The following is a 27,568-nucleotide window of genomic DNA, read 5'->3' as shown; positions in this document are numbered from 1 at the left end:
CAGATGGTGTAGAAGAACGTCAAGAACGGGTCAGTCTTTCTTGTGTACGTCTTGCTGTAGCGTTATTACCATTTCTGTCTCAAAATAATGCACCATCTACCCCAAATTGACGTTCTTCTAAACTAATTTGACCTGCACGCCTGACTCATGAAAAACATCGAAAGGAGGCGCTTGCCACAAAAACATGGAAACGCTTCTTAGTTCTCCGTGTTCCAGCTTCAAAAGGTGCTTCGGCAAAAAGTCACAACGTCAGCATCTCAAAAGTAGTTTGCAGAACTCTGGATGCTACGGCAATTTAAACCAATCAAAACGGCGTGCGTTGCGAACCGTGTTCTTCCACTCCTCACCCCGTGACTGGTGGCTCCACCTCTGGAAAGGGAAGAGCACTGTGTCCAGCTGCTACGCGCAGGAGACTCGGCAAACGCCATGTTTACGAAAGGCGGGGAACCACTTCACGGCAGGCCTATGCAGTGCCATGTTCGTGCGGACTTTCTTTGCTAATTTAACCAGTGAACGAAACGCTCCCTGTGCTTGGGGAAAAAAATCACCTTTGCAATTACGACAATAAACGTCTCCAAAATAGTTCACTACTATTTAAACATTTGAGGAACTATTCGTTGTGTTCCTGTAACCCGTAACGGACGAGATAGCTGTACCGCTGACAGTGCTGCAAACGACTTGTGAGATGGCGTGTACACACGAAGACTGCGGGACCTTACCCAGTCAGTTCATCACGACAGCGCACTGAGAGCGCCATGCGTGGGCGGGGCCTGTCAGTGACTCTTTTGCGATATTGCGCCGCCTGCTGCCTTCCTCACTCGTCGACAATAGTGCATGCCAAGGAATATTTTGCCCTTCGCTCGCCTACGGGCCGAAGTACTGACAGCGTTCTTGGCGGCGGCGTAATACCGCAATGGCACAAGTCCTAAGAACAGAGTTCTTCTATGGTCGTGTTGTTGCCGTGTTACGCCACCATCATACAAAACTAACTCTCCCATCAGTTCGTGCTATTTAAACATTCTTGCGAGGATTGGAAATCGTAATGCACCATACGCCTCCCGTGCGTTTCCGGGCCACCTGACGGTGTGGCCCGGACAGCACAGTGTGCTCTCGCTGTTGTCATGTGGGGCTTACGGTGGCCTCTCTAATGTAGTAGGACTGCTAACACAGGACTCTACACCTGTAACATTTGGTCCCTGAGGGAAAATGAAGTCCAGAATTCTTAGGTGCTCCCGAATTCCTTACACAATGAAGAAGCTAACAAATACAACTGAGACTACTTCCCCTGCGTACTTCCCCGACAAACCTAGGATATCTTCCCCTTGGCCACCGTTAGAGAAGCGACTAGCCGACACCTTGTAAGTCTCAAGGGCTTTTGTTTAGGTTGGGCTAGTTGCCACTTGCTTCCTAACTTCATTATTTTTAGGGGTTAAAAGACGCATGCGTGACACAACAAACCGGCAAAACATTACGCATGAACTGATCTTTACTGCATTCAAGCACGTAATGTATATACTCCACCAACCACCAGAGCATGTGCGACTGCGTCCCGTCCTTAGCGCTGTCAAAGAAAAAACTTATGTTGCTGTAGCTGCATGCAGTGCGTTAAGGGGCGCTGACACAGGTGTTTTGTGTGGGCGGCTGCGAGTGCGTGGTGCAGCGTAGATTTTTCATATGGGCGCGCAGTAAAGTTCACTTCAACTGTAGTTTTTCTCCTCTTTCTTTGTGCCGCTTCTCCGTAGTTTAATTAGCTAGCAGTCATTAATTTAGGAAACCCTGGAGCTTCCCTTCTTGTTATGACATGCGCCACCGACCTGCGCAGCCGGCTCTGCCTGCTAGCTCTGTGCTGCTCGGTGTCCACGGCTCCGGACGCCGTGGAGAGCACGGCGGGCAGCGAAGACTGCGAGATGTCCAGGTTGAAGCCGTACGAGTCGTTGGCCAGCTGCTCGCCCAGCTTGGAGGCCCAGTCCTGGGTGACGCTGCGTGCCATGGTGGCCGGCGCCACCGCCGGCTCACCTCCCTCCGAGTGCATGTGCGGCGAAGACGCTTCCGCCAGCGACGCATCCACGGGGCTACGACCCGGACTGACAACCAGCGCGGGTGCGCTGGAGCGCCTCCCCGTGTGTACCGATGCCGCCGGCGCACTTAGAGCGTTTAATGAGATGACCTGCGGGTGACAAAACACCGCGCTTATGTTGCAGCCGCACCTTCGACCAGGTTAGTTTCACGCTGTGAATTTGGCACTTTAGGGATTTGTGAATCAAAAATCAATACCAGAGGCAGGAAGGCTAGATGCTGGCCCGACCACTGAGATGCTGGCCGCTGCAACCACTGAAAAATGCACCGTTGGGGCTGTTTAGATGCCCACCGTGTATAAGACGGTGAGTCCGCCTTTCCTGCTCTCGTAACATAGTTTGTAAAGCGCAGCTCTTAAGCGTACGTGGGTTAAGCAGCCTCGCCGTCGGCATAACCGGGCAAACGAGAATACCGCCGCTCGCTCATAGATGGCGACCGATGGTGGCGCGAGGAGTTACTGCATATGCTAGCAAAGGTTGGTAGCATATACAGTAAATCTAGAGCAGGGGCTCCGCGCGTGCCGTCATCCAACCCGGCTGTATGCAATGATACTTCCTTAATTATTTAATACTGTTGCTGTTCGCTGCTCTGCGTTAGCAAAGACGTCATTTCAACTTCCGATGAAGACCACCCAGGAGCGCACCAAAGCAGTAATACCGTACTGCACCTGAAGCTCGAGGCTGGGCTCCGAACGGTCCAGGATTGTGACGGGTGGCCAGCAGAGGGCGGCGCCGTCGGCAGCCAGGCTGCACGAACTTCTGCCCAGATCGCCTCGCGGGTCGTCCAGCGACTGCTGCAGCCCGTTGCAGGACAGGAAGCAGCGGGGCAGCGGAGGCACCGCCCTGCCTGCCGCAGAGGACGACATGGGTCCTCGGCTGATCACGTGGCTTCCGGCTACGGAGGGAGTCGAGCAGTGACCCGGACAGACGGCGCAGCCGCCCGGGCCACGGGAGTCGCCTGCGCTGTTCGACTTGCGGCGCGAGAAGAGGAGGCGCTGCGCCGCCGGGTTGTGCAGTACGCTGCTGCCCGGTGCCGACAGCAGGCACGATTCCGAGAAACAGGTCGGCTTGTGGCGGCTGTAGGGAGGAAAGGTTGGCGTGGGTTTTAAAGGTACAGTGACGATAATGTCATCCAATTATCTTCTTTAGGGAAAATTGGTTCACTTTCTAGGTGTGCCGGTGGTTGTCCGACACCAAAAGACGCATTTATTTCAGAGAAAATCACATTAAAATCTCGCGGAATCTACACCGAAGAGCACGCCATGATCTCCGTTTTTAAGTCAATAGCGGTGTAGCCTAGTATACGGGATGCTCGCCGTAAAAGCTATTTACGCCCAACAGTTGACGCGAAATTTCCGTCTGATGGCCGATACCTTTGTTTCATTGTTCAGCCTTTTCCATCTTAAAAGCTGCATTTTGAGTAAAAGTGGTCTCTTTGTCGTTAGAATCCGCTGATCTGTCCATAGAGGCCAATTCCGATTGCGCAGTGTCTCGTTAGTTTAGGCGCTAACACCAGTCATTTGCTCTACTGAGAGACCGGGAAAGGCATGCTGAGCCCTATAAAGTACAGCATGGCAAAACATGGCAGCATCTTGGCTAGCGCGCGCTCGAACAGTTGTAGAGCGACACTTGAAAATTCTGGAACACCGCAAATATGTACGCCATCAAATGCACACATTTAGGACATGACCATTGTGAGGTAAACATGGAGTAAAAGCTGCACTGCCTGAAGCGAGAAGTTCAAAGTTTCCGTAAGGGCCAGTGCCAAGTGAAATTTCGCATGGTTTGCCCAAAGCCCGCAACACTTTCTCAATGAAGCAGTTCCTAATCCTTTGAGGAGCGTTGCTCAAAGTTCCATTTCATTTCATTTTAGTACCTTAAAGACACCTCGCGGGGTATTACATAAGGTGTGGGATTAGCAGAAAAGGTACAAGACAATGCCATTTGTGACAGATGTAGGCATTACGAGCTCGCAGCTTTCTCTCAGTGTGTGCTCTACTTTACAATTATTTCTTCTTTGCAGATGAATTTACAATCCCTCATATTGTAAATATAGCAAAGTTAGTGCTTTCTTTATGCCAACTAGCGAACGCTGCGAAAAACATTTCTAAAGATAGTCAGCATGCTAGCACGCCGTCAGCTATTTTCTTGCAGACAGATTTCGCCACTACTGTTAGACATCCTAGTATTCACACACCTTCGAAAAAACAAGATTGTGCGACGATTGCTGCAGTGTTCACTTCAGAACCTCTTCTATATTCATTTGATATATTCTACCCATTTTGTTGGTGTCTGGAAAATTTAGTACATGCATGTAGAAAAAAACTAAGCATTCGTTTTTATTACTAAAAAAACAACGAATTGCTTTTCTTTAGGCCTGAATAAACTATTAAACAAAAAATTGTTTTCATATAATCCAAATATTCAATTGTATTTGCAAGGGATGAGAAAACTGCAGTAATTTCGAACTGTTATTGAGCCTCCTCAACACTAGGTCTCAAACTTCTTGCAAGACGGTTTAGACGAACTTCTTGCTGGAGTACCTCCAGCGTTTTGCGATGTAACTAATCTAGGCAAATAAATAATCAGCATGTATGTAGAACATTCGACAACAGACCATATTCACACTATAAATCAGGTGATAGAGAACTGCGCAGAATATAACCAACCCCTATATATAGCGTTCATTCACTACGAGAAAGCATTTGACTCAGTGAAAACATCAGCAGTTATGCAGGCACTGCGGAATCAGGGTGTAGAACAGTCATGTGAAAATACTCGAAGATATTTATAACGAATGATTAGCTAGCCCCCATAGTCCTCCATTAAGTGAAATCAAATCAAATATATTTTTTTTCAGCATTGGTGCAATGTTGACGGCGATCCTGAGAAAAAGCTATGAACATAGCTTGACAAGGTCAGGTTGCGGTTTTGACAGCAGCGAGTTTACATACGCATTACACTGGCTGAAATACAAGCGGATATTGCGATAGGATACATATAATGGCCTTACATACACAGTAGCGCTGCCGTGACTGGGCACGGCAGCGCTACCAGGATGCGGTTCACCGACAATCCGTTCTTGTTTCTTGCGCAGCTTTTCTTGGCCCTGCTAGATCATGCCGGTGACAGAAGCATGCAGCTGCCTCAAGAATGACTCACGGATCAGACACTGCCGACGTACGCCCACCAGACCAGTTACACGCGCCCACATGGGATCACCGATCGATTCTACAATCAGCGACCACATGCGCAGACCACTACATGCATCTGGGACAAGTGGCGACACCACCAAACTGGGCTATATATTGCCACCCCACGCGCGCGGCGGCCACTGCGCACGGCAGCGCTACCAGGATGCGGTTCACCGACAATGCGTTCTTGTTTCTTGTGCAGCTTTTCTTGGCCCTGCTAGATCGTGCTGGTGACAGAAGCATGCAGCTGCCTCCAGAATGACTCACGGATCAGACACTGCCGACGTACGCCCACCAGACCAGCTACACGCGCCCACATGGGATCACCGATCGATTCTACAATCAGCGACCACATGCGCAGACCACTACATGCACCTGGGACAAGTGGCGACACCACCAGACTGGGCTATATATTGCCACCCCACGCGCGCGGCAGCCACTGGGCACGGCAGCGCTACCAGGATGCGGTTCACCGACAATCCGTTCTTGTTTCTTGTGCAGCTTTTCTTGGCCCTGCTAGATCATGCCGGTGACAGAAGCATGCAGCTGCCTCAAGAATGACTCACGGATCAGACACTGCCGACGTACGCCCACCAGACCAGCTACACGCGCCCACATGGGATCACCGATGGATTCTACAATCAGCGACCACCTGCGCAGACCACTACATGCACCTGGGACAAGTGGCGACACCACCAGACTGGGCTATATATTGCCACCCCACGCGCGCGGCGGCCACTGGGCACGGCAGCGCTACCAGGATGCGGTTCACCGACAATCCGTTCTTGTTTCTTGTGCAGCTTTTCTTGGCCCTGCTAGATCATGCCGGTGACAGAAGCATGCAGCTGCCTCAAGAATGACTCACGGATCAGACACTGCCGACGTACGCCCACCAGACCAGCTACACGCGCCCACATGGGATCACCGATGAATTCTACAATCAGCGACCACATGCGCAGACCACTACATGCACCTGGGACAAGTGGCGACACCACCAAACTGGGCTATATATTGCCACCCCACGCGCGCGGCGGCCACTGGGCACGGCAGCGCTACCAGGATGCGGTTCACCGACAATCCGTTCTTGTTTCTTGTGCAGCTTTTCTTGGCCCTGCTAGATCATGCCGGTGACAGAAGCATGCAGCTGCCTCAAGAATGACTCACGGATCAGACACTGCCGACGTACGCCCACCAGACCAGCTACACGCGCCCACATGGGATCACCGATGAATTCTACAATCAGCGACCACATGCGCAGACCACTACATGCACCTGGGACAAGTGGCGACACCACCAAACTGGGCTATATATTGCCACCCCACGCGCGCGGCGGCCACTGGGCACGGCAGCGCTACCAGGATGCGGTTCACCGACAATCCGTTCTTGTTTCTTGTGCAGCTTTTCTTGGCCCTGCTAGATCATGCCGGTGACAGAAGCATGCAGCTGCCTCAAGAATGACTCACGGATCAGACACTGCCGACGTACGCCCACCAGACCAGCTACACGCGCCCACATGGGATCACCGATGGATTCTACAATCAGCGACCACATGCGCAGACCACTACATGCACCTGGGACAAGTGGCGACACCACCAGACTGGGCTATATATTGCCACCCCACGCGCGCGGCGGCCACTGGGCACGGCAGCGCTACCAGGATGCGGTTCACCGAAAATTCGTTCTTGTTTCTTGTGCAGGTGAGAAAACGCTACGGCGTTTGTATTCGCTCTAACAACCAATTCTTGTTGGTGCTGCCGTGCCCGCGGCTGTTGTTTGATGTTACTGCAAGCTTGCGCAAGCTGCTATTGTTGGGGGGTTGATATCGAAGCCAATCCTGGACCGGACACAGCTCAGATACTTACGCAGCTTCAAGAAATTGCCTCAGACATAAAAGAAATAAAGCAGAAGCGGCTGGCGGACATAGACAATAAACTCGATGCTCTTGCTAGACTGGAGAAACAGGTCACTTCCTGCCAGGACCAGGTCGCTAAGATGAGCGAAGTCATAGAAAGGTTAGAGGAAAGAATAGACGACTTGGACAACCGAAGCAGAAGATGTAATTTAATTGTCTATGGCCTACCGGAGAGAGAGGAAGAGACCAAGGAAACACTTAGAGAAAGGGTAAATAAAGATACTGTTCAGGATAAACTGGATCTCGACGCAGTGGCCATCGAGCGTATCCACCGTTTGGGGCAGCCTGCTGAAAACAAAACTAGACCTGTTATTATGAAACTTTTAAACTACAGAGAGAAAGAATCAATACTGAAACGAGGGTTCAAGCTTAAAAATTTCGATCTGTCCATTGGCGATTTCTCGCGGAAAATTAACGATATTCGGAAAAAGTTGTGGGACAGCGCGAAGCCTAACCGGGACAATGGCGACAAAGTGTCCCTTTCCTTTAATAAATTGTACATTAATGGTCAAGCATTTGTCTGGGACAGTGAAAACGCAGCGAAAGTGCCGTTTGGGAAAAAAAACGACAAAGCAACTACCCCAGAAAGCCAAAACGACAACGTCTCCAGCCCCCGAATGACACGTCGAAGAGCACAATAAAAAAAAAAATTATTGAACATAAATGCTAAAAGTGTAGTGAATAAAGTACAGCAACTCGAAATTGTCCTCATTGACCAAGATCCAGATATTGTGGCTGTCACAGAAACGTGGCTCTCGAGTGATATTGGTAGTCAAGAAATCTTCCCTCCGAACTACTCTGTGATGCGTAAAGATCGGATTTCCCGGGGTGGCGGCGTTGCATTATTGATAAAGAACCGCTTCTCCTTTATCCCTCTGCCGGACATCCCGGGAGCAGAGGCAGTGTTTTGCAAGATTCTATGTGATGGCGTCAGCATTGTCGTGGGATGTGTTTATCGGAGCCCCTCTTCCGGACATGATTGCTTGAGTGCTGTAGACGATTATATGCAGGTGCACGTACGGAACTCTAGACTAATCGTCATGGGCGATTTTAACCTTCCGGATATTGACTGGGATACCTTGCACCATACTGATCCGGCCTCAGATGCATTCATTGATTTAATGCTGAATTTTAATCTACATCAAACAGTCTCCCGTCCAACTCGCATACTAGGCACAGCAAAAAGCATTCTCTACCTAATACTTGTAAGCGAGAACTTCCCAACACACCAGACTAAGCTTGACATAATCGACGGAATTTCTGATCACAGTATACCAGTCTGCGAGCTACCACTCAATATTCTAATAACAACCCGCTCCTCCCAATCGACTGTAAGTAATTTTAATAGAGCCGACTACGCTAGTATATCAACCCATCTTGCACACGAGTTTCAGATGTTTTCCGAAGCAGCATCTGAAGCAAGCTCAGATGTAAACTCCCTCTGGCTTCAGTTCAAGGAAATAATTTTTTTCTGTATATGCAGATATGTCCCCTCAAAAAACAAGCGCGTTAAAGCAAAGGACCCGTGGATCACGCGAGAGGTCATTCATGCAAAACGCAAAGTGAAAAGGCTGCGTCGCTCTATTAAGTCCAAAGGTACTAACCCCGACAGAAAACAAAAATTAGCTAGTGCAGTTGAAATCTTCAAGGATAAAATGATAAAATCAAAGGAATACTACTTTAGTGTTACGCTGCTTGACTCCCTTACTTGTAGCCCACACAGGTTCTGGAACCACTTCCGCAATAGAAACACAGCAGGACACGAACAGACACCAGAGGAAAACAGTGCGAAGGCTAATTACTTTAAGGACTTTTTTCAGTCCGCATTTACCACCGATAATGGCGTTATTCCCCAGATGGCAACAACCCGAACTTCACATATCAGAGAAATAAACATAACTGATGACGGAATTTTCAATCTTCTCTTCAACATCAATCCGAAGAAAGCCAGCGGGCCAGATAACATACCCAATGCATTTTTGAAAAAGATACGCCGAATGGTGCAGCAAATATCTCGGCATAATATTCCGCAAATTACTTGCTGTGTCAAAACTACCGGATGACTGGAAGCTGGCGAAAATCATTCCGATCCATAAAGGAGGACATATCAGTAGTGCATCAAACTTCAGGCCCATTTCACTGACTAGCACAGCATGTAAAGTTTTCGAACACATAATCTCAAAACATCTAACAGATTTTCTAGACCATAATAAGTTGATATCACCTGGCGAGCATGGTTTCCGCCGAGGGCTGTCGACTATCACTCAGTTAATCGAAGTCGTTCATGACTTGGCTCTAAGCATCGATACCTGCAGTCAAACTGATATATTACTACTAGATTTTTCCAAAGCGTTTGATTGCGTGTGCCATAACAAACTAATCGCAAAGCTGCAATGAATGATCGGGCGGGGGGAAGTTCTGGGTTGGATCAAAGTGTTTCTGTCTAACCGTTCTCAATTTGTAATCTTTAAAAATATGCCTTCTAAAATAACCGCGGTCACTTCGGGAGTTCCGCAAGGCTCCGTTCTTGGCCCACTTCTCTTCCTTATCTATATTAACGATATAACCGCTCAGATTAAGTGTAACATTAAGCTATTTGCAGACGACTGCATCATCTACAGGAAAATAGGAAGTCCGGAAGACCACATTGCGCTTTCCCAGTAACTTGATGCTGTGATGGATTGGTGTGACAGATGGCAGATGACCGTTAATTCTAAAAAATCAGTGTGCATGTCAGTAACCAGGAAAAAAGTATCATCATCTTTTCCTTACAGCATTCACGGTACGCCACTCATGAAAGTCTCCCAGCATAAGTATCTTGGTGTTACACTAACCGCTGACTTTAGATGGGACGTACACATCGCTAATGTAACATCGGCAGCATTACGAAAACTGTTTTTTTTTAGAAGATTTATCCGACTCGCACCAGCATCTACTAAACTCCTAGCATACAAAACTTTCATAAGACCTATTTTAGAGTACGCCCACACTGTTTGGTTTCCGCAAACAACCACTAACATAGCAAAACTAGAAAAAATACAAAGAAAGGCACTACGGTTCATCCATAACAAATATAAGCGTACTGACTCCCCATCGAACCTTGCAGCTATTTCAGGACTCCCAACGCTATCAATGAGAGCAAGGCACGCGCGTTTAAAATTTTTATGCCAACTGTTGCATAACGATTATAGCATCAATGTGTCAAAATATATTTGCCCGTCCCAGACTCGACCGACACGACACAAACATGCACTCACTCTAACTGATTATTCCTATCGCACAGATGCGCTTAAACATTCATTTTTTCCTGTAGCCATCCGAGAATGGAACAAACTGGATGCCTCGATTACTCATGCGCCGACCTTAACAACGTTCGCTACAAGGCTCGAGGCCAGTATTGCCGCAGAGTAACGCTCTCAGTGATGCACATGGGCCTCTGGGTATTGATAATCCGTTTCACTTCCGTTCCTTCTTGTCGTGTTAATCAGTGCATCACCCCTTGCGTAGTCATAGTTTGTCTTCCTGGGTTCGATTGTCCGCTATCCTTCAGTATTATTATTGTTTCGATCATATACTTATCTTGTCTTGAGCGCCAAGGTTTCTTCTTTCATTTTTTGTTTTCGCTTCTACGTGCATGTTGTTCACTGTTAGCCGTGTTTGATCACTTCATATGGTAACCTTGTCTGGAGCAGATGGTACATAGTTTGTCCTCAGGTAGGCAAATGAACCAATGTTCTACCATATTTATCTTTGCATGTGTTCTTGCCGCATTTTGAAATTTCCTTGTGTTGTGTGATGTAGTTCTTGCCTCAGTGTAACTGTTGTGTATGCCCACCTGCTAGGGCCCCGTAAAGGGGCCTGCAGTGTTGAAAATAAATAAATAATAAATAAAATAAACAATATTTGAAATATATGTGAATATTGCAATAGAATTCATGCGCTCCATTCATCTACATAATTTAGCTAGAAAAGAGAAAACAATCTGCATAAGGGCAAAACTGCGCTACAAACGAATGGAATTAGTACTATAAAGCTTTGTACATGTGTGGTCCCGGTGATATGGCAAACAACACACTCACTCCGTATGTCCAATCACGTGATTTCCGCGACAAAATCGAAACTGAGTACAAAGAAAATTGCCCAGACACAAATATGCCACGCATTGCTTTAAGAGTTAGGTTAATTAAACCAGAAAATATGTTTTGAGCTAGTTTAGCAGACATGGTACATTGTACGTTAATTTTTGTAGATCATTTGTGCACGGCCGCGGCACAAACCATTCCTCAGATCACCTGGTTCGATATGTGTGAGTTTGCAATGTAAGAGTAAACAATTTCTTCAGGAACCCATGGTAGCATACGCTTGAAAACTGCAGCAGGTATAGCAGACGGTAATTGTAAATTTGCTATGTATTAACTATCTTGAAATGAGCAAATAGATCATCAGTGTTGTGGCAGTATGAAGCATTAGCACTGCAGAGGAGAGCTTTCTTCTCGAACCTATGTAGTATAGTTATGTTTTTGTTGTAGTCGTGGCCCACTTTAACGTGCAATAGTTAAAGTGGGACCGAAACAAGCAGTAAAAACTTGAAGTTTAATGTTAGTTGGAAAAATATCTCGAGATCCATGTATTAAGCCAACAACAGAAGAGAGCTTTTTGGCCAGTTGCTGTATATGCACATCCGTGGTCATACGGTGCGACAGTGCCACTCCTGAAAATTTCGGCTCTTCTACTATATCGACTGCAGAGCTGCCCAAGTGCAACCCGCCAATGAAACCTACTGGTTTGTATTTTGAAGCAAACAGTACAGCTTTTGATTTTTTAGGGTATATTCTTTAACTGTTTTTGCTCGACCAAATCAAGCAACTTGCAGTGGGTGTCATTAGTGGTATTCAACAGGTGTGGACTATTATCTGATGTTAAAAACAAGCTGGTATCATCAGCGCACAAATCGAGTTTGGCACGCTTATAAATGCTAATCACATCGTTCATATAGACGTTCAATAAAAATGGTCCCAAAACGCTGCCTTGGGGGACGCCCCAAGGTATTTCTTAAAAGGATGACAAAATTCCATCAGTCACTACAGAATCCATGCGCCTTGCAAGATATGATTTCAAGAACGAGTGAAGTACACCCCAAATGCCATTACGATACAGATTATTAAGGAGAACAGTATGGTGGTGCCAGTCAAAAGCTTTACTATAGCCTAAAAATATTCCTAGCTCAGTTTTTTCACCTCTATGTTTTGGAGTATAAATTCCTTTTGAACCAGAAGGGCGGACTCATCAGAGCCCCCTATTCTGAATCCGTGCTGGCATCTAGAAAGAATTTTGAGCTTATTAAAGAAGGGGTCGAGCCGGGACACAAACTCTTTTTCAAAACCCTTCGAAAAAAGTGGGAGAACTGACACACTGGTCGGTAGTTGGCAGCATCACTTTTGCCGCCATCTTTAAATATAGTTAAAAAGTTTACGCGTTTCATGTTTAGGGGGAAACTGTCTCCAAAGCAAGGTTATAAATGCGTACGACAGCTGGGCACATGACATCGAGGACGAATTTGAGGGGTCAAATATGGATAATATCTGCATAAATGCGTTTACTGTTTTTAACTGACGTAAATATGTTGTAAACATCAGCTATATTCGCTGGCACCATAAAAACAGTGCCCGAGACGTTGTCGTCAAGGGAGGATGACGTTTCACAAGGAGCAGCATTGTTTGTCATTGCTGTATTGTAGTGGGTGTTTAAATACTCAGCAACAAAATTCCAATAAGAAAGGGTGTCAGGCAGGGAGACACGGTCTCGCTAATGCTATTCACCGCCTGTTTACAGGAGGTATCCCGAGGCCAGGATTGGGAGCACTTGTGGTTAAGATTTAGTGCTGAATACCTAAGTGAATTGGTCACATTGCCTTGCTGATTTACTCGAGAGGTGAAATGCAAAGCATGTTCAATAAGTTAGAAAGGCAGCGCAGAACGGTGGGGCTAAAAATTAACCTGCAGAAAACCAAAGTAATGTTCAACAGTCTAGCAAGGGAGCAGCAGTTCGCCATTGGTAGCGAGGTGCTGGATGTAGTAAGAGAATATGTCTACTTAGGACAGGTACTGACTTCTGATCCGGATCATGAGAGGGAAATAAGTAGAAGAATAAGAAGGGGATAGAGCGCATATGGCAGGTTCTCTCAGATTATGAATGGCAGTTTACCAATATCCCTCAAGCGAAAAGTATACACAGCTGTATCTTACCGGTACTCACCTATGGGGCAGAAACGTGGTCGCTAACAAAGAGGGTTCAGCTTAAGTCAAGGACAACGCAGCGAGCTATGGAAAGGAAAATCATAGGTGCAACGTCAAGAGACCGGAAGCGGGTCGAGTAGGTGAGGGAACAAACGCGGGTTAATGACATCCTAGTCGAAATCAAGAGGAAGAAGTGGGCTTGGGCAGGGCATGTAATGCGAAGGCAAGATAACCGCTGGTCCTTAAGGGTAACGGAGTGGATTCCAAGAGAAAGCAAACGTAGCAGGGGGTGGCAGAAAGTTAGGTGGGCGGATGAGATAAGAAGTTTGCGGGGATATAGTGGCCGCAGCTGGCAAAGGATAGGGTTAATTGGAGAGACATAGGAGAGGCCGTTGCCTTCTAGTAGACGTAGTCAATCTGATGATGATGGTGATGGTTTAAAACACCACGGAGCTGCGAACTAGGAATTTGTGCCAGAATTTTTTAACCATTTTGTTAGGTTTTTAGAACGTCCTATAAAAGGAACAGGAGTTTTGTCAATGCCAGAATTTGTATCGCAAGTTAGCAGGATAGTTGGAACCGGCGCATATTTACTCGGAAGAGGAGGATAAACTCTGTGAAGGAGCTAAGGCGTAGTAGCTAATCAATACACTTGATGCGGTGTTTCGCCGCCATTCGCGCTATTTCTTCGCACAGAGTGGGAACTGCATTCCTGAAACAGTTTTTCACATCTTTAAATATTCACTGTTCTTACGCTGAAGCGACTACGGAGGGCGCAAGAGAGGCGGTGTGGGCTCTGAACAAGCTCCGCTCTCTAGGCTTTCTTCCACCTTATCACCATATATCCTGCAGCATCGTTTCCTTGTAAGAGGCCACACCTCCCATCAGGTCGTTACTAGCGCGCTATAATCTCTCGAAACTCGTCTAGAGTGTTATGTGATTTAGTGCCACTCATTCGGCGCCATAATTAGTGTTTTTGTTGTTCTACCGGCTAGGCATTTTCTTTTTATTGGTTGCGACGTTTTAGTCTCAAAATTCCATCTCCGCTAAGCTACAGCTCCGAAGAATAGGGTCGGCTGAAATAACCGCGAGGAGGCAACGGTCTCCTGGGTCATCTTAGTCATCATAATCAGCTGCAGCCTAACTACGCCAAGAGCAATGCGAATGCCTCTCCCGTATTTCTCCGATTAATTCTTTCTTGTGCCAGCCGCCTATATTTCGGCCACTACCTGCTACACTTGCCTTCTATTGGAATCCAGTGCGTTACCCCTAACGACAATCGGTTATCTTCCCTTCGCAGTACATGCCCTGCCCAAGCCCATTTCTTCCCCTTGATTTTGACTAGGAGGTAACTAACCCTCTCTGCCGGCTCTGCCCATTTCCGCTCTTAAAGCTACACCTATCTGCCCCATCGGTGAGTACCGGCTTGATACATCTGTTATCTACTTTTCTCTTATATACTTTTTTTCATAGTGATGCGCATTAAAACCCGCCTAGCATATTTAAGCTCATCGACTTCAATATATCACGGCTCCTGCAGATGAATCTAAGCCTCGACAACGTTCACATCATTTGCAGAGGGTACATACCTAGGCTTCTGCGCCAAGCAGAACATGAATCCTGCGACAACCAGAGCGATGACTGCAAAGAAGGCGGCCCAGATCAGAGGTTTTGTGGCGGCTCCTGTGGGGCGAAAATAGAAACACGGCACAATTTGCAATTACAACGGTAGTGCGCTGGCCTTCTAGGGCAGTAGTGGAAATTACAATTTGCCCACGTTATGTGACAAAGACGGAGCTATAGCCGATAGTTTCAATGCGAGGCTCGCCCCGCGGTCTTTTTGCGCTAGCTCTACCACCAAGCAGAGCAGCCGAAAGGACACTTTGTAAAGTAGAGCGCAACACTTTTAAAGTGTTATAAGCACTATGCTTCCTCTTCTTATCAGGAGCACCAGCTCAGGAAGAAGCGTGTAGGAATTTTTTTCCTCTGCCCGTTCTGCACAGGGCTTGACGATTATTGCAGCTCTCGTGCTAAATGCTGGCTGGCAGTACACACTTAACAGCTCGCACTAAATAAAGCGCATAGGGACGAGAACTGCTGGTTTTTTTTATGCAGCCTGGCTGCGCGGAAATCTGAGCGCTCAAAACACGGACATACAACACCGTCTCAGTCGTTTTTGTCCACCGTGCGTGCCCGTTTCTTGAGCGCCATTTCCTGCCTTTTCGCAACTCATAAACTGTACAGTCCGAATGATTACACTATATTAGCCTGGCTAAAGTACGAGTACGGTCTGCACGTTTGAGCTGCTGCGTTCACGTGTAAATATATTTTCTGCAACCTTGAAACTATGGACATCGCCGACAAAAAGCACTATGTGAATCCGCATTGTTCGTTACGCGACTGCTATCTTTGTTTAGAAGACGCAATAAAAAAGGTCCTCCATATAGTGCAAGTCAACTCAGTGCAGTTCAAGAATGCTGCGGAACAGGCACCATGCTTAAATTTAAATAATTTACCTCTAGTTTTCCGAGAACGTAAGAGCGCCTCTTCGAAAGCAGAAAGCTTATTTAAGTGTAAGCCGTACTTGTGTGAAGAAAGTTTTAAGTTTAGGGCAGTAATCCTTAGGCATTTAAGCATAATAATGTATGAGCTCTGTGTCTATATCTGTGGAGGGCCACCGCTTTCAGCTTTACAGCTGCACGGCCAAAAGCTCCAGCATCGGGCACCGCAGCCGTAGCCATCATGCTCGCACAAACACTTTACTGCCCTGCAGTGGCTTCACACAACGCCATCAAGACAATCAAACAGACAAGCGGAACTAGTAGAACGCCGCGCTAAACTTCCGCAACCGTTTTTATCTGCTGGCACTAAACAGCAAGAAGGAAGTCCTTGCTCTCGTCGTCCTCAGTGCTGACGAGTGGTGGCATGCGCAGGCGATGGCTGCGCTGCGAACAGGGAGCGCATCCGAGCTGCCCACGGTCGCCACGGCCGAAACGCTTTCAACCAAGACCTCAGTTTTAAATGGAATAAAGCGTGCCTAGGTTCCTACAAGTTGTCCACGAGAAAAAATTCCGGCAACACATCAGACAATCTTGTTGCAGACGACCACCTGATGACTGCTGTGGCTGGGTCCTGACATGTGGTTTGCAGAGACGGTTTCGTGATTTCCACGCCTAGTTACCTCGCCTTTTATTCGCTGACAATTTCACCTTATTCGCAATGCTAAGCGTAGCCAAGCTCGAGTGCCTGATCGTTACCGCACCTTTCGTCTCGGTTTTCTCTACAAAAGGCCCCATCGCCACTTTATCCTGGCACGTCGCTCTTTGGGCTACCGCTGCAGATAATCTAACAGCAGAGACCTCAGAAAGAAGGAGTAGGCTAGTTTTTTAATGCGTAAGCATTGTATGGCTATGTAAGCGCTTTCGGCGTGGACTAGATAATCTCTGTCCTATAACGGAGGAAATAGATGGTATATCGGACAAAGAATGGTATCATCGGATAGAGCATCGAAAGAGGATGTGCATGTAACAAAATTGTTAACGTGAGTTAATTAGGTCATTAGAACAAAAAATGTACAAAAAAGTGGTCGGGGCCGAAGCAAAAGTGGCGCCGAATTTGAAAACCCGGTCCCCGCAACCGGAAATGTGGGTGGAGCAACGAGTGGCACCAAATTTGAAAACGGAGCGCGGCGCGCAGTTTGAAAACTCAGACAGGTAATTGATGGAACTTGATTAAGTAAGAAAATTGTGGCACCGATAAGGTATCAATAGGTGACTGATAAGTGATCGATAACTGATCGACAAGTGACAGACTTCCGGTCTGAGGGTCTAGACTTCGGGTCACGAGTCTCAGCTGACGTGAAAAGTGAGGAAGTGTTACGCTGACGTCTTCGTGTGACGTTATAGATGTGACTTCATATTGTGACGAAGACGAAGCTGGCAGTGGCGCGGGACGGAGCGCTCGCGCTAGGCCAGCAGCCATTAAATCATCTCTTGTTCATGGTTCACCACGTCTCATTCTTCGGCTGGCCGCCACGTAACATTTGGTGGGGGTGCTAGGTATCGATCCCAGTACCTCTCGCACATCTCATTCTTCGGCTGGCCGCCACGTAACAATATGGTGTGATGTCATGCTTATGCATTTCTCCAGTGAGGGTGCCGCAGTGATCTCAAACATTTTTCACCCATGCGACACTTCGGTGCTCTGCAATCTTGTCAGCTGTGGAAAATCTTGTCAATCTTGTCAGCTGTGGAGCTGAACACACCTCTCCACTACTCTTCTGCCCTGGCCAGACTTGCGAATTTCACGTACTGTCAGAAATAAGTGGAAAGTTTCACGGCCGTCACCTCTCTTAAGAGACAGAGTTAATAGTGCTCTGATGAGCGTTATCAAAAAACCCTTAAGAAGAAGAATTTGCTGAACCTGAACTTGAGTATTGGATTAAAAAAAAAATCTCATCCGCCCACCTAACATTCTGCCGCCGCGTGCTACGCTTGCCTTCTCTTGGAATCCACGCCCTTACTCTTAATGAGTATCGATTTCCTTCCCTTCGCATTACATGCATTACCCATGTCCATTTCTTCTTGGTTTCGACTAGGGTGACTAAGCACTTCAGTCAGTCTGGTAGATTTTTCAACGGCTTAGACTCTACTATAGTACGCAGAGATAGATCTCACGGCCTCCGCAGACTCCCCAGGGCGAAGCACGTCTTCCGACGCACTGGCAGCTGCCTCGCTTGCAGTCAAGGCCAGGGTCCGTGGCGGCGCACTGTTCGGCCCATACACACTTCTCGGCCAGTCCGCGCTGGGGCTCGCACAGCGGCGACAGCCTGTCCTTGCCTCCGGCACCGAGGACGAGCACGGGCCGGTCGGCGGGGCAGCCGCAGGTTCCGTCGACGCACACCAGGGCCCCGGGGCAGCCGGCGTCGGTGGCGCACGAAGGGAACGCGATCGACGAACTGCTGTTGCCCGGCTGCACTGGCTCAGGGCTGCTCGCGTTTTGGTAGTCGGACGTGGAGGACCTGTAGGGTCGTCCATCCATAGTTCATAGTTGTTGACCTTGGTCTCGTTCCTCGAACCGAAATATACATGCTACAACTGTTTGCTTGCAAAGATTCTCACTGCGCACTTTGAAAATTCAGGGGGCACTTTGGCTCTCGAAAGTGCTTCAAGGTGAAAGCCTGTCCTGGTGCACTGTTTGGCATTGACTGCGAGACTGTTTGTGCTGTACTAGTGCTTTATTTTACTACACACTTTGACTACACATTACAACTACGCACTGTGACTGCCGACTTTGGCTGCTTCTTTAGCACGATTCTGTCTCTCTCTGCTTCGATGAGTTGGTTGTATCCATGGCTGCGTTCGCAGTAATGAGGCATGTAATGCGGTCACCCACGGACACCTTACGCTCCCTGTCGGAGCGGACAACAACTATTTTATTAGTTGTCTCCTCCAAAAATGGGGCTTCGGGCATTCGTGGGTGACCTCATTACTGCGAATCCGCACACTCTGACGTCACAACCATTTCGACCAACCGAAAAGCGTGACACATCTGCTGACTACCTTCTGCTGACAACCTTCTGTCGACAACGATGAGGCATCAAAGGCTTTCGCCTTAAAAATTTTCCTCCTTAAGGGAGACTCAGGTCAAATCGAAGTTCGCCTGTATCTATGATTAGAGCGCACTATGAAGAAACATTTTCGTGAAAAACAGAGTTTTTAAAACATAAAAGGTTTCAAAAAACAAATACAGTTATCCCCCTCTCCCTTCTTTTTCGCAGGTAACCTGGGGCGCGTCAGGAGAGCTGTTGAAGCTCGAATCTCTTAGGTTAGGCAACCTCGTCAATAACCTCCTGAAGTTGATCACAGAGTAGTTTTCGTAATTGAAGTCCGGAGTTTGGATCGACTGACCGGAAAATTCACTTTAGCTGGAAATAAAAGAGTCTTTTTATGGTGGACAAACGTCGTGAAAGCCGGAAAAAGCCACACAGTCGTTATCCTTTTAACATCGGATTCAACATTTTCATGCATTTTTACAGTTCTGCAATTGTGTGCGTATTTCTTTCTCGCTGTTTTGAACTCTTGTTTTCCAGCCGAACATTTCAGCAGTTATTTCATATCCCGCATTCTGGTGGTTGGACTTTCCTTTGGATTTTTTTTTCCTCACTTTGTAGGATTATAAATGTTCGATTTCAGTCCTTAAACTATTAATGCATTGACCTCGATGTGCAGCCACCCTTCTCCTCTCCTTAACCTGCTCGAAACATAGGGAAATAAAATGAATGAGTGGAATAATGTATTCAGAATTTAGTTCTTTGTACGCGCACAGAGAGCGTACACCGTAACTACTAAGCGCCGAATGCACTGTAGTCGATGCTTGACTTCCATGGGCACGTCACCACTTGGATTAGCCTTTAAACGTGCGCACCGTCCGACGGTGAATACTCTTGAGCAAACTGAACGCCTCCTAGAAGGAAAAAAGACCCTAGATGAAATTGCACACCACGTATCAGCGCACAAGAACCAAGACTGAGAAAGACGGAAGGTTTCATCGGTCAAACCGGCCAGCGTCAAAATGAATGATTAATAGAGCACTACTGGAAGGTCGGCAACATTTCTGTGCATTGTCGCAACTGTGAAATAAAGAATTAAAAGCCTTATAAAACCTTTTTTCTAGGATACAAGGCAGATAACTGAAGCAGATTTTCATAAGAAAAGCGGGTGCATCATGCGTCAACGGACCATCCATTTCACTCACTTTCAAAGAATCAGTGTTTCTAAGTGCAGTAACAAGATGTAGGTATTTTCAGTTGGATGACGTCAAGAAGGAAGGTGTATATCTCACGCAGTTGTGTCAATAAACGATTAGTTGGAAGTGAGCGCTCGTGCCGTCTGTATGTTCCATGGTGTGATCTAGTACGTGATCTGCAATGTATTACTAAATCGCACATCAGTCCGTGCTATACGAAATGCCCATTCTAAGGTCAAAGGGAAACAAAATAATACTTTATGCGCAGCGGGATACCGATTTACTGTGCGGTGATGTACGGTTCTTTCGGTTCAAACAATTCCTGACAACATGTAAGCCGGCCAAATCTCTAGCTAACTTGCGCGGCGGCCGCTTTTTCTGCGCTTCTATTCTTTACGACGAAGCAAACTAGGGAAAGCTTAATATTAAGCACGTGCTTAGTGAGCCTGTGCTTAGATTTGATATCTTCCCAAGTTTGCTCCGTCATAAGCTGCAGGAGCACGGAAAACGCGGCCGTCACGAACGCCAGCTAAAGATTTAGCCGGCTGTACATGGTCTTGACGCTCAAAAAATAAGGCAGTTAAGAAATAACCTTCAAAGCGATCATGCTGCGCCATCTGAAAACGATCGTTTTCTGGAATGCGAACTGCCCATGGCTATAATTCTATTTCGGACTTCCTTTGCACTCAATAGAAGACCGCTGCTACAGATTTGCCTCTTCTTTGGGACCCTTGTCCATGACAGCCCTTCCTTTTCGTCTCTTTCTTCTCTGTCTTTAAACTTTTCAGGCGCCGTTTATTGTTTTGACTGAAATCAATTATTTTTTAACCTAAGTACCGTATTCAGGCCTCAACAAAGGGAATTTGTTAGTTTGCGAACGTGAAAGATCAGCAGATAAATTTTTATGACAATGTGGAGAATTCCGTACAAAGTGTCAGATTTGTTAGAAATAGTAACATCGAAATGTTCTCGTGTGTCAGGTAAACACCCTAGGATTCGTGGAATCGCTTCACATTATGCTTCACAGGTTCACATTATGCTCGAAATTGAGCGAAAACAATCGATCTTTTCACTCGTTACAAAATCTAAGTGCACAAAAACGCCGGACAAAGTGCTACCAAGGTCACTCTTATGTTAAATATTATTTACTGCACTCTCTACATGGTACAAAAAAAGCAACTTATTTGCAACAAGAAGGGTGCTCAATATGACTGAAATATTGAAATCACTGTTAAGTGCTCCAGTTTCTCAGAAAAAGGTGTAAGTTTGCCGCTTACACAATAGTGTACAAAACGCCTGAGCTGCAGGGACTATGTCTTCTCCGAAACTCGTGGAAATAACGAATGAACAATAAATATAACGTAAACATTCGTAAGATAAAGTTCCCATGATCAAAGGCTAAAAACCTTTCTGGAAAATTCATGTGGAGTATCAGTGCCAAACGCTGCATGATTTTTGGTTTTCGTGCCAGTCAGATTATTTCGCTTTTGCATGCATTTTCATTGCTATCTCCTGCTGTCGTGACAGAAGGGCTGAACACGCGAAGGCGAGGCCGAAATAACTTTCATATGCATTTTGCCTTTTGCAGCTTTCTGGAACACCCAGTGACACTTCGCGAGCAAGTCAGGGGGAAAAAATCTTCATTTTCTTCAGCTTTACAGCGAATGATCAAGCTTGGAAGATAGGCTCGCGATCACAATTTGTTACAGAAGACGCTGAAACCAAAATGCATAAATGCATTTTCTTGTAGCAAATTAACAAATTTGACCCGCATCTCCCCTTCAAGTATACATCTTCGATTTTCGAAGCCATCTAAAGGGCCAAACATCGATTTTGGCTTACCGCACCGACAAGGGCAATACCAGATCCAGTCACAGGAGGTCCTATTATCTGCATCTTTCTGTGCACCACGCCATCACGCCATACATTACGAGCTCGAGAGCGTTTCTTCCATCTCTGTTAATGGAGCCGTAAAGTTATGACTAGCACCTCTTGTCGTGCTCGTTAAAGGAGAGTGGGAATGTCAACTTCCTCCGTCGATTACAGTCACCCTATCAAGGTTACAAACAACGACGTATATCGCCATCCGTAAAATTCTCGAAGCGTCTTATGATTTGCATCCTTAAATGTTTTAGTGCGTTAGCACTACATTTCACTTCGCCACATAGCCGGTGTCGGTGAGGTACCACTGCCCACCTGCTTGCGGACAGCCTGTCCTATTTGGCCATCCTAGGCGGCAGGTGGGCCATCTACGTCACGTGACCTTATGATGGCATCATAACGTGCCCACGAGATTGTGAGCAAACTGCCCGCTGTGACAAATCGCAATACAATTAATGACTGGCCCGGAAAGGTAGCTCGGGAAGAACAGTGGGTCGCACAAGTCCCACCGCTGGCAGCACCTGCCATCGAAGGGCAATGGCGCATCGCTGTACCAGAAGTAGTACGATGTCTATCGGCGATCTGTGACTGTTAAGTACAGAATGACCAATTCCAAATATATGGACATTAATCCATTTACGCTATGGCATCATACCCTTAAGGCCGAGTTCAACTCAGATTTTGCTGATGTTTGTCTGAAGCCAGCACAAACTGGAACACTGAGCCTCCAATCGAAACCGAAACGCTAGCGTACTCAATTGGCATTTGACCTCACTCCCTCCTTTATCCCTTGCCTTACGGCGCGGTTCAGGTGTTCGCCGAGATGCGAGACAGATACTGCGCCATTTCCTTTCCTCAAAAACCAATTTTCATTTCTTCAACCACGCCACATCCTCCGCCAACTTTTTATTCTGCGAGCCTCTATTCCTGTTATACTCAACTAACTGCATGCAGTAATGGTCGCGAAAAGGTAAGCAGTTTTCTCCACAGCCAGTATCTCCCGGTTCAAAGTAACGGTCCTTAGATTCTGCCATGCACTGGTGATTTTCAAGAGCATGATGCTCCACACTGAACTTCGGTCCGAAATTTTAAATGGCAACATCATCCGCAGGCCGCCGCTATGGCTGAGTGGTTATGCTGCTCGGCTGCTAGTCCTAAAGGCACGGGCTCGATCCCGGTCGCGGAGGTCGAATTTTGATGGAGGCGAAATTCTAGATGCCCGTGTACTGTGAGATGTCAGTGTACGTTAATGAACCCCAGGTGGTTGAAATATCCGGATCCCTTCCCTACGGCATCCTTCATAGCCTGAGTCGCTTTGAGACGTTAAACCCACATAAACTCATAAGCTAATAAACCTCATCCGCGTCAATTACGCCATGTCGCTTCGTCCTTCAACAGAACTGAACGTCATATTCATGTACTCCAGAGCATTCCTGTCATGTTCTATTCTTCGGAGCTTTGATAGGATGCCTCCCAATGAAGGGCTAGGGGCCACCCCGTTACGGTGCTTTTTCACTTGACCGACGCAGCCGACGTCAAACTTCACTCAAACTGCGCGGCGAAAGCGAGTTTCCCATTCTGGTTTCATGAAGCTATGAACGCAGTTTCCTCTGCCTGTGCTCGTACTTCCACCGCTTCGCCCTGAAAATCATGCGAATAGAGCGTCTCTTCACCTTCTTACTCATTAAGAACTTTCCCCACTCTAGAAGACCTGAACCATGAGGCACCTAATCAGCGAGTATCAGTCCCCGACCTGCATTCAGTGGTCCATTTTCACTACCCCGGCACTGGCAAACTCGGCACCGCGAATAGGCATGGTTTCATAGCCATCATTGCTGACAGGCAGCGCGGGCACCAGTGTATGATTGCTCAGCTAGCTCCTTTGATTCCACATTGGAATGTGATTAATTTGTCTTTCAGCAGGAGTATCTGGCTATTCCTTGAGCAAGCACGAAATTACAATCTCACTAGCTTCGGAAAGCCTTCTCTGTCAGTGCAGATGATCGCGCCTTGCTTTGGCACCTTAGATCAGGGACCCTTCAGGCCACCTGGGTTGTTGAACAATGCGCCATAACTAATTTGTTTGCTGTAAAACATGCCACTTCCACGAAGAGGCTGATTCGTTTTTCTTTTACCACGCAGTACAAATGTCCTATCTATGTAGGGCATCCACGTCGCGAGCTCACAAATGGACTGTGTCAACCACAAGCATTACAATCCTTCCATCGGCATGTGTTTTCTACTAAAGGATACTTCAGACTGGTGCACTAGGACTCAGTGCCGGCGGGTATGTCGCAGGCCTTAAGCATCTCCGCTTCGCTGCACGTTTTCATAGCGCAAAAAACGCACGTGATCTCCCTATGTCGGCAAAATACTTCTTGGCTCGCGTTATTCTAAGTATGAAATGCCTTCAGCTTCTATTCTCGGAAAATTCAGCTGAGCACTACCCGGAAACCGCGGCGACCCTCGGGCCGAACATAAAGCCGAGCATGAAGCAAAACCTTTCCAAACAATTTCACAGTTTTCCGTGCAATGGTGTCAAGCAGAAAAGAAGCTTTCCATTACCATTTCACCAGGTGAGATTCGAACCAGCATTGGATCGAGTAGTGTAGCCGCGTTTCCTGATGAATCAGACCCTTCGGTATAGTGTGTTGGTCTTGTTGATTAGACACCATTCTCCCACTAACTAGCCCGGCTTCGTCTGTGTGCTCTGTCCCGTCTGTCTCGCGCTTGTTTCAGTGGTGGTTAACCTCGTCGTCTTAGTCACCATTCAGCCGATTGTTCTGCGTTTTTAAACGAATGTCGGAAGCACAGAAAAAAAGAAAGCTCGTTGTCAAAAGGAGCGTTCCGCAGCCGCACACAAAGGTGAGAGGAAAACTTCGGTGGTAAAACGCGTCACTGAGGCCAAAGAGTGAGTGCGCAACAGTGAGGAACGTTCAGCGTGGGCGAACAAAATAAGCAACTAAATGCGGCGACACTTAAAGCCTCAAAAGCAGCGAGGTAGGCCTAGGACACTATGCAGCTAGAAAAGGAGGGAATGATGGCGGCGACTCCAAAAGGCGCGATAGCATCCAGGACGATCATAGGCCCTGCCCACTTTGAAGCAAAGAAGCGGGCAAGAGCCCTGCCACGTCCAGCAGACAAAAGATCGGCCGATATCACAGTACGGGTACCAGCATCTATGAGCCGTCCTGGAATACGCAGCGCCTTTTCTGCCATAGATTTCAAGGTTCCAACTTCTTTCGACAGCAAGATAGACTAAGTTGTTTCCATGTGTGTGCAGAACTAATGAAAAGTATAGCTGGCTCTGCCTGCGATTGGAAAATAATCCCATGCTCCCTGCTTGTCTTCTGAAGCCCATTGTCTACCTAACAGTTTGAGTACAGTCACAGACACGAGGCCAAAAAAGGACGTTACACACAGAATCATTATTTCATTTAGAGCGCTTTTTTGGTGTATCGTCTTCCTTCTGTACTCGCCTACTTTACGCCGTACTCGAACAAAAATGCCGTACCGTTCTGCCTAAATAACCCCTCTTTAATGCCTGTTTCCCAGTGTTTACCTCGATTTGTTTCTCTGGAAATAAATAGGTGCAGTTATCATCGATTACACCGAGGTGCAAGGTATCACGCAGGCCACGCTGACCTGACCAACTACTGATGCCACCGACGTCTTTCTCAATGACGCCATAATTCGTGCCCCTCCCCGTCAACTGCTCACCAGCCGCGGCCATCTTTGTACCCAAACTAGGTGAAATTCTCCCAGCTCTACACAAGCCTTCATTGATTCACCACAGCATATCCCGCCGAAACGAGCTTACTGTGCGGAAGTCTCACGTGCACGCTGACAGACATAATCCTATGTTTTCCTCCATGGGCAAATGGGTATAGATTATTGCATTGCAAAGCGCGACATTCGTCTACAACGCCTCATGTGACAGTCGCGCCATCCACTGTCCTCTCGATTTGCTGCGAATCATTTCAGCTTTAAACAGTCCATGCTACTCCGTCGACCCCAACACGGGCACTTACGGTTGTGATATCACTGTTCTCGTTAATAATGTAAGCCAAAAGGCCCATTAGCCACTCCGCCTCTTATACTGGTAAAAAGCCCCTTATAGTGGCCGGGACTGGAACGTCTTCTGGAACTGAAGAAACGAAAGTTCACCTACCTCGTTTGAATTAATCATGGTTCGAACTGAGGAAATGACAGCAGAAAAGAAAACAGGCAGGGGAACACATTGCTAAGGGCTGTCTAGCCTTTCCTCTCGCCAGTCTATTTTGCCCACTGGAAGCCCGCCGCGGTTGCTCAGTAGTTACGGCGCTCGACTGCTGGCCCGAAAGACGAGGGTTCGATCCCGGCCGCGGTGGTTTAATTTCGATAGAGACGAGATTCTAGGGGCCCGTGTAATGTGCGATGTCAGCGCCCGTTAAAGAACCCCAGGTGATAGAAATTCCCGGAGCCCTTCACTACGGCGTCCCTCATAGCCTGAGTCGCTTTGGGACTTTAAAACCCCCTTAGACCATAGTTTTGCCCACTGGAGTTCTAGCTGCCCACTACAGGACAGCGATTTCCGCAATGTCACTTAAAATGACTCGTTGAAAACAGGCTAAGCAGTCGTATATGTGCTTCTACATTTGCACTAAGCAGTTCTGAAACAGCGGGGAGCAGCATTTTTATAGAAAATAATCAGTGCGGCTGGGAACATACTGCCACCAAAATCTGTACCAGAGGTCCATATGTGAATGGGCAAACTATGTGCATCCAGTATGTCGCGAATTCGCGATACATTCCAGTGAGAGGGTTAAGACCACAAAAGCGCCGGCGCAAAAAGCTCCATTGCGTTCAGCGATCATACTGGCCAGCTGCTCTGGCGAAAGAACCGTAGTTACTTGAGATGCGCTCGACATCTCGCGTTGGTGTGACCAGATAACGCAGCCCTCGAACGTTACGTGCAAATATGACCGCTTGGTTCGCTAGTGCTGTGCGGAGTGGCTGGACCTTCGAAGAGGCTTGCACGCAGAAACACAGCTGCATGAAAGACGAACGCAGAACATGCACGGCGGAACAATCCCTTACCTATCAGACTGAAGAACGACAATCCGTTCTCGTCCAGAAGCGACCGGCGCCAGAAAGAACAGAAGCAGCGCTGGCCAGGCGGCCGACGGAAGCGCCATGGCGCCGCGGCCAGAAGCCAGCAGCCGCTGAGCAAGCCGACATCGGAGCCAATGGGCATGCCAAGGTGGCGGCTCGAGCAGACCGCCATCGATGGCTGGCTCAATCAGCTCGATCCAGAAAGCAGCGGCTGCAATGCCCTGAAAAAACGTCGGTGCACCGCTTTTTAGATGCGTGTGAAAATATCCGTATTGTCAAAATTAGTATGGTGCTATTTACTGCGGCTTACCTCAATTCTCAGTCCTCATTTAACAGTCCCATGCCTTGTTTACGATATGATGGATGCTATGCATAGGCATGAATGCAGAAGAAGAAGTGCGGCCGCTTGTTTCATGTCGGATCCACGTA

At 47.4% G+C, this 27,568-nt stretch overlaps 1 protein-coding gene and 1 pseudogene across 1 annotated transcript in view; one reads left to right on the top strand and one right to left on the bottom strand.

Annotated features, from left to right (window-relative positions):
- The window catches only part of LOC149325282 (uncharacterized), a 28,177-nt gene extending 955 nt beyond the window's left edge, over positions 1–27,222 (bottom strand). The window contains exons 1-5 of the mRNA XM_089563699.1: positions 27,125–27,222; positions 18,094–18,437; positions 15,007–15,100; positions 2,744–3,152; positions 1,815–2,167 (exon numbers count right to left, since the gene is read on the bottom strand). Coding sequence (XP_089419825.1) covers positions 1,815–2,167; positions 2,744–3,152; positions 15,007–15,100; positions 18,094–18,437; positions 27,125–27,222 — 1,298 coding nt within the window. The remainder of the gene's footprint in view (positions 1–1,814; positions 2,168–2,743; positions 3,153–15,006; positions 15,101–18,093; positions 18,438–27,124) is intronic.
- On the top strand, positions 5,528–7,822 carry LOC149325283 (uncharacterized; annotated as a pseudogene).
- Positions 27,223–27,568: the final 346 nt, after the last annotated feature.

This window comes from Amblyomma mixtum, chromosome 10, assembly GCF_055824585.1.
Source record: "Amblyomma mixtum isolate Tamu chromosome 10, ASM5582458v1, whole genome shotgun sequence".
NCBI classification, from domain to species: Eukaryota; Metazoa; Arthropoda; class Arachnida; order Ixodida; family Ixodidae; genus Amblyomma; species Amblyomma mixtum.
Note: the sequence above shows the minus strand (reverse complement) of the source record. Positions and strands in the feature narration are given on the sequence as shown.